Source organism: Myotis davidii, unplaced genomic scaffold (assembly GCF_000327345.1).
Source record: "Myotis davidii unplaced genomic scaffold, ASM32734v1 scaffold205, whole genome shotgun sequence".
NCBI classification, from domain to species: Eukaryota; Metazoa; Chordata; class Mammalia; order Chiroptera; family Vespertilionidae; genus Myotis; species Myotis davidii.
In genome coordinates, this window is record NW_006297573.1 from 3,235,837 (window position 1) to 3,242,523 (window position 6,687).

The window sequence follows — 6,687 nt, forward strand, 5'->3', positions numbered from 1 at the left end:
CACTCTCCAGTCAGTCTAACCATAGATTGAATTGAGCCCTGAGGGTCCACGTGGGTCCAAATCATCTCTTAATAATGCAGACAGAATCACATTGCTATCTTCCTGGTAGTTATTATATGTCTGGGGCCCAAGAACACACTCAGGTGCTATAAAGCCACAATTATAAAATTCAGTTTGTTTTTAAACTTAATAATCAGAGAAGTTGTTTAATAAATTGACATTTAAATCAATTAACTGTTCCATATTAGAAAGAATGTTATATATTGAGTTTACAGAGTTCAAAAGAGTCATATAATTTCATGGGGTTAAATTAGGGTTTTAAAATGAGTTGGACTGGTCAAATAAGTATGGTCACTGAATGGAAAACTGGAAGACAACTACCCTAGGGTTACATTCAAATGTTGGCCCACTGTGTGCCAGGCATTGCTACCTAAGGCCAATGGTGTACCTGATTTGGGAAAATACAATTTGGCCTTTCACTTCCCTCAATGCCAGGTAGTTATAACTGGATCTAATAGAAATTATGTTGAGATTTTTTAAAAATATATATTTTATTGATTATTTACAGAGAGGAAGGGAGAGAGATAGAGAGTTAGAAACATCGATGAGAGAGAAACATCAATCAGCTGCCTCCTGCACATCTCCTACTGGGGATGTGCCTGCAACCCAGGTACATGCCCTTGACCAGAATCGAACCTGGGACCTTTCAGTCCGCAGGCCGACGCTCTATCCACTGAGCCAAACCGGTTTTGGCTGAGATTTTTAAAAATCTAAAAAGTTAGCTATTCTTATTTTAAGAAAAAATTTAAAAAGACATTTTCATTAATTTCAGAGAGGAAGGGAGAGATGGAAACATCAATGATGAGGGAGAATCATTGATTGGCTGCCTCCTACATGCCCCACTCTAAAGATCCCCACACTGGGGTCAAGCCTGCAACCCGGGCGTGTGCCCTGACTGGAAATTGAACCGTGACTTCCTGGTTTATAGGTCAACACTCAACCACTGAGCCATGCCAGCCAGGCATAGTCAACAATTCTTTATTTAAAGACACCATTCCCTCCCCCCATTCTGAAAACACTATATTCACAATTAGGAGAAAAAAAAAAGTGTAGAAGAGTAGAAAGGAATCACCCACCTTTCCATTGCAAAGGAAAGCCACCATGAACACACTTTCCAGCACAATTTCCCAGTGTGTGGGTGCCTTCATGTGAGGGGGATACTTAGCCAGAGGCAGTGTAACTGGGTGCTACAAGATGAGACACACAAGGTCGCTGTTGAATTTCTGTGTAGAAACCAGCCTGAATGCAAGCTGGGTCAGAAGAGGATAGCTATGAGGACATGAAAGCAGTTTCTTCTGATGCTATCTGCAAGGCTGGAACAGCCGTTTTGCGTAGAGGGAACACGTGTATACTTTGGGTCAGGCACATGAAAACCAGTGAACTAAGATGTTACCTGCAAGATAAGCCTTTCCCCACCTCTGTGTGAACTTGTTCTGTCTTTCCTTGTCATAAGAATAGTGTTGGAACACACTGCACGCTTGGTTCACTCTGTTGTTGTGTCTTTTTCGGGGGAAGAGATGCAACTTAATTTATATCCCTTCTGTAGTAAAACCATCAAAAGTTATATGCTAGTGCCATTGGATAGTTTCCCTCGTTGGAGAAATTAGAAAGGAGGTTCCAAGGGAAATCTGGAACAAGCTATCTGTAGTGAAAGTTCAGTTTTATTTTCCCCCAATCCATTGTAAAACAACCCTTTGGTCAAATATAATAAAAACAAATTGCTAGAAAAAAGGAGAAGAAGAAAAAATTCAAGTCCTAATAACCTGAACTGACCTTAGAATTGCTATGAAATTCCTGACTGTTTTTTTTTCTTCTTTCTGTACTTATTGTGACTCAGATTTGCCAATATTTGAATGTCACACTAGGGTAGCTGTCTTCCAATTTTCCATTCAGTGACCATACGCATTTGACCAGTCCAACTCATTGTAAAATCCTAATTTAATTCCATGAAATTATATGACTCTTTTGAGCTCTGTAAACCCAATATGTAACTGCAACCCTATAGATATAAGCAAGTTTAACAGGGCATAAACTTTGGAAATATGGCCATATACTAATTTGCCCATCTGTGTTGATTGTTTTAAGGAGGGCATAGCAATGATCAAAAGTCCCTTTTCTCAGGAAGTGATGTAGGGATAGAAAATAATACTAAAAAATTATTTATAGTAATAAATAATAGAAAATAAAAAGAGCAATGAGATAGAAAATGGGAGGAGAATGGGGCTATGTTTTGAAATGTGTTTTTATTGATGTCAGAGAGGAAGGGAGAAGGAGAAGGAGATAGAAACATCAGTGATGAGAGAGAATCATTGATTGGCTGCCTCCCGCACGCCTCCCACTGGGGATTGAGCCCACAAACCGAGGCATGTGCCCTTGACTGGAATCGAACCCGGGACCCTTCAATCCTTAGGCCGAGGTTCTATCCACTGAGCCAAACCAGCCAGAGCAAGAATGGGGCTGCTTTAAATTTACTAGTTCAAGAAGCCTCCCTGAGAGAGATGCACATATGTCCCAAATGATGAGGAGTCAGATCTGCAGGAAGAACATTTGGGGCATAGAACAGCAAGTGCAAAGGCCTAGGTATCCTTGATACGGCAGAGGTATCCTTGGCGCCTTCAACGATGGGAAAAGAGCTAATGAGGCTGCAGAGAGTGATACCGAAAGTAAGTTGATGTGGCCCAAGGCATCTTTGGGCTTCATGTCATTTGATAATGGGCAAGTGAAGAATAAACGAGGGAAGGGTAGATAAGGCAACTGGTATCATGGACAACCTGAAAGTGAAATTGTGGGGACAGGCGAGCTAGATTGCAACTGGGAAACATGTAGGACCAAGGAAAAGCAAGAATTTCACCCATGACTTAGCCTGTGGTCCTGCTATGTGGAGAGGAGGCAAGAAGGGCCTGTTTCTTTATGGGAAAGATGATTGATGAGCAGCCTGAGAGGGATTTGAGAGAGGGGCCTGGCCTCATGGACAGTCGATAGGAAGGCTTTGAGGGGAGTACTGGAGTTTGCAGCAGTGGTTGGTACCTGAAGCTGGGTGGATTTGATCGCATTTAGCTCATAAAGCACTCTGAAAATCTTGACATTCATACCACTTTAGAATTTCAACACAGAACGTAAGACATTCATGATTGAACAACTGACTTCCTGCAGTAGGAAAAGGAGTTCTTTGAACAGTGGGTGTTTCAGGGCCATAAAGACCTTTCTTTACATTGTCATCTTGTTATTTCCACTGATGGAAAGGTGGAGATAGGCTGGTGTCCTTACCTGAAGTGATTTAAAAAGTTTTATCTTCTGGATATTGCACTTCCTGTTATAATTCCCATTCAGCTTTCCATCCTCCTGCCTTTCCTAAAATTTAAAGGACATTAAAACAACAACAACAACAGATATCAGATACAGAAAGGTTTTTAACGGAGCAAACAGCCTGAAATGATTCTTTTTAGGAAGAAATATACCACTGTGTAGTCCCACCCCAGCCAAACTTGGAGTAGCATTTAATGCAGGTTAATTCCTGGGGGCAGGGGTAGGGGAGGGGGAGAGAACACAATTTGCAGTTACCTAACTCTGAGGTTGCCTTTAAGAAAAAAGGGAAGAGATGTGCTTGAGCCCAAATTCAATTTTGCTGTTTGTTTTCCCACCTGTGGAAAACCAGGCTGGGTCCATAAATTCTGCCGTATCCAGATAGTTTTAAGACCACCAGTTCTTTTTGAGAATGGACTTTTGGCCACCTTGTTAAGGTACAGGCTCCAATGAAGTCTGGGTGAAAGAGCCTACTTTAATCACACACACACACACACACACACACACACACACACACACACACACTTTTATGGTAACTTAGGAATAATATACTCAAACTTTTAGAGCTAGGAGGGCACAAATATTGCTTTGACCCTTCACTTCTTTAACAGAAGAGGAAATGGGGGTGATGTAACTTGTCCAAGGTCACACAGGTAGTTAGGAGCAGAGCTGGGACTGGAGCTGGGACTTGTCTAGTGACTTTCAGTTTAGTGAACTTTCTACTTTTATCATGTGACTCCTTAGTCCTCCAGCACTCCAAAAGCTGGAACCACATTGGAAAGTAGCCTGTTTTCTTCTCATTAATTTTGGGAGTAGGTTATATTTCAGCGACTAATTGGAATTGAGAAATGTCTTGCATTTGTTGTGTTTTGTTTGGCGTTTAGGTTTTCCCATGACATTAGTTCAGGCTGAAGCCCTGGACAGAATCTGTGACCTGGACCTCGTGATCACTCTGAACATTCCATTTGAAACACTCAGAGATCGTCTCAGCCGACGCTGGATTCACCCTCCTAGCGGGCGGGTGTATAACCTGGACTTCAATCCACCTCTTGTACAAGTAAGAATATACAAAGTGCGCTCACAAACTAACAAGAAAGAACCAAGACATTTTAGTTGAGAAGTGGGTAAAAGATAGGGACTATTGAAAAATAAGCAAATATATATATAGCCAACCAATATTTAAAAGGCTCATTTACTAGTAGTTAAGGAATGTAAATTAAAGTTTATAACATTGATTGCTGGATGGGATTTTGGAAAATTAGAACCGTAAGGATGCCTTCCTAGCTAGAGGTTCAGTGAAGTTCCAATGAGTCTGGCTCATTTGGGCTAACCACTAGTTTCCATATTTTTTTAAACACTACTCTCTAAAAAAAAAAATTTTTTTTTTAAAAATTGATTTCAGAAAGGAAGGGAGAGAGATAGAAACATCAATGATGAGAGAGAATCATTGATTGGCTGCCTCCTGCACATCCCCTACTGGGGGGGATCGAGCCCACAACCTGGGCATGTGCCCTTGGCCGGAATTGAACCTGGAACTCTTTAGTCTGCAGGCCGATTCTCTATCCACTGAGTCAAACTGGCTAGGGCCTCGTCTCCTTTTTAAGTCTTCTTTTTAAGTGTAAGTAGTTCTGGAATTTCTTTATTAGATCTCTTTCTCTTTTCCATCCCAAGAAGCTACTAGCAGGGGAAAAAATGGGTGGGGAAGAACATTCTGAATATGCACTGAAGTCTAGCACAGATGCTTCACATTTTGGCTCTGCCTAGACCTGCTGTTGCAAAGATTCTCATAAACTTTGAGATGATTTAACACTTTCCAAAGACTGGGTTTCCCAACAAGAATACCGGCAGTTACAATGCTGCTTCCAAAGACAGCAGTAAAAGTGCTTGTCTAGGCCAGCTTGACCAGCCCTGAGGTCTGAGAGCTCCCCCAGAAGGCCAGTGCTGTTGCCCTAGCATCCTCCTGCTCTTTCCAGAAGCAGCTGTATTTGCTGGGGCTCTCAAGTCCTAGAAATGACTTCTGAGCTTTGCAGCCAAACGTATGAAAAAAGAGAGGGGGATATAGGTGATGTATAGCCTCTCCCATCCCTGTCGCTCGCTCCTATTATGTCAGAGTAGCAGCGATGGAATACACATGTGACTCACCAGTAAGTCATCAGTGTAAATTATGTACCCAGGACCCTGAGCTGTAATGGAATTTAATGGAGTTGTAGCGAGCTTTAAATTTATAGCCAGTTTCTGATTATCCAGTTGAGTTGCCTGAGCACTTTGGTTCTGCTCTAGCCTGCCTTCTGACAGGTTTATTTCTTTTGACTATCTCCCTGGGTGCAGAATGGCCATGGACTTGGGAGGCAAAATTCTGATCTGTCCAATTTGCTGTTTCTATGTAGGGTTCCTGAGGAGGTTAAAATACGTTTAAAAATCAGGTGTTTTTTTTTATTGCCATTTTTCAGTTCTCAGAATGTTTGTTCCTGATTATCATGAGTGTATGATTCATGCCTATTTTAATTTACCTTTATTAAGAAAATTCTTTTTTTTAATCCTCTCCCAAGGATATTTTTTGCATTGATTTCTAGACAGAATGGAAGGGGAGATAAACATCGGTGATGAGAGAGGCACATCGATCTGCCATTCCCCACATACACCCCAACGGGGGCTGGGATTGAGCCTGCAACCTAGGCAGGTACCCTTGCCTGGGAATCCAACCCATGGCCCTCTGGTTCACGGGCCGATGGCTTAACCACTGAGCCAAATTGGCCAGGGCTAACTTACCTTTAGATAAATTATTATTTGATTTAGTAAAATAACACGAGGAAGATTACTCTTAGAAAAGCTACATGATAGAACTTGAAAGTTAGCGGAGGCAGGACTAAAATGATCTTCTCAGTTAGTGCTTCCCCTAAGTAAACCAGTTGGCTCCTTGAAACATTTCATTTTCTATATTAAGAACTCAGGCTTTAGAGAGCATCTCCATTTTGTTGAAAGGTTGCTTGTTGGCAGAGGGAGGCTGCTTGGAAATTTAAACTGAATTGAAGGTATCATTTATCAACAGCACAGGAACCTGCTTGGAAAGATCTGAGAAGTTAATAAAGATTTAATGTTAGCTCTCATGAAGTAGGGCTTACATGCTGTTAAGAGTGCCATTTCTTTTCAAGTGCCTTCCCTGTTACCACTGGTACCCAGGCCTAACCCATTATGTGGTGGGAATCAAAAGTGAAGACATGGTTTTCACAGGAAAGTGTTTTACTATGGAATGGCCCGACCAATGTCCATATTAACTGGTTCTCTGGCATTTGTAGGGGGTTGATGACGTCACAGGTGAACGGC

At 41.7% G+C, this 6,687-nt stretch overlaps 1 protein-coding gene across 1 annotated transcript in view; it reads left to right on the top strand.

The window, feature by feature from the left end:
• AK4 (adenylate kinase 4) overlaps positions 1-6,687 on the top strand; it is a 60,123-nt gene that overhangs the window by 47,080 nt on the left and 6,356 nt on the right. The window contains exons 3-4 of the mRNA XM_006773275.2: positions 4,248-4,420; positions 6,660-6,685. Coding sequence (XP_006773338.1) covers positions 4,248-4,420; positions 6,660-6,685 — 199 coding nt within the window. The remainder of the gene's footprint in view (positions 1-4,247; positions 4,421-6,659; positions 6,686-6,687) is intronic.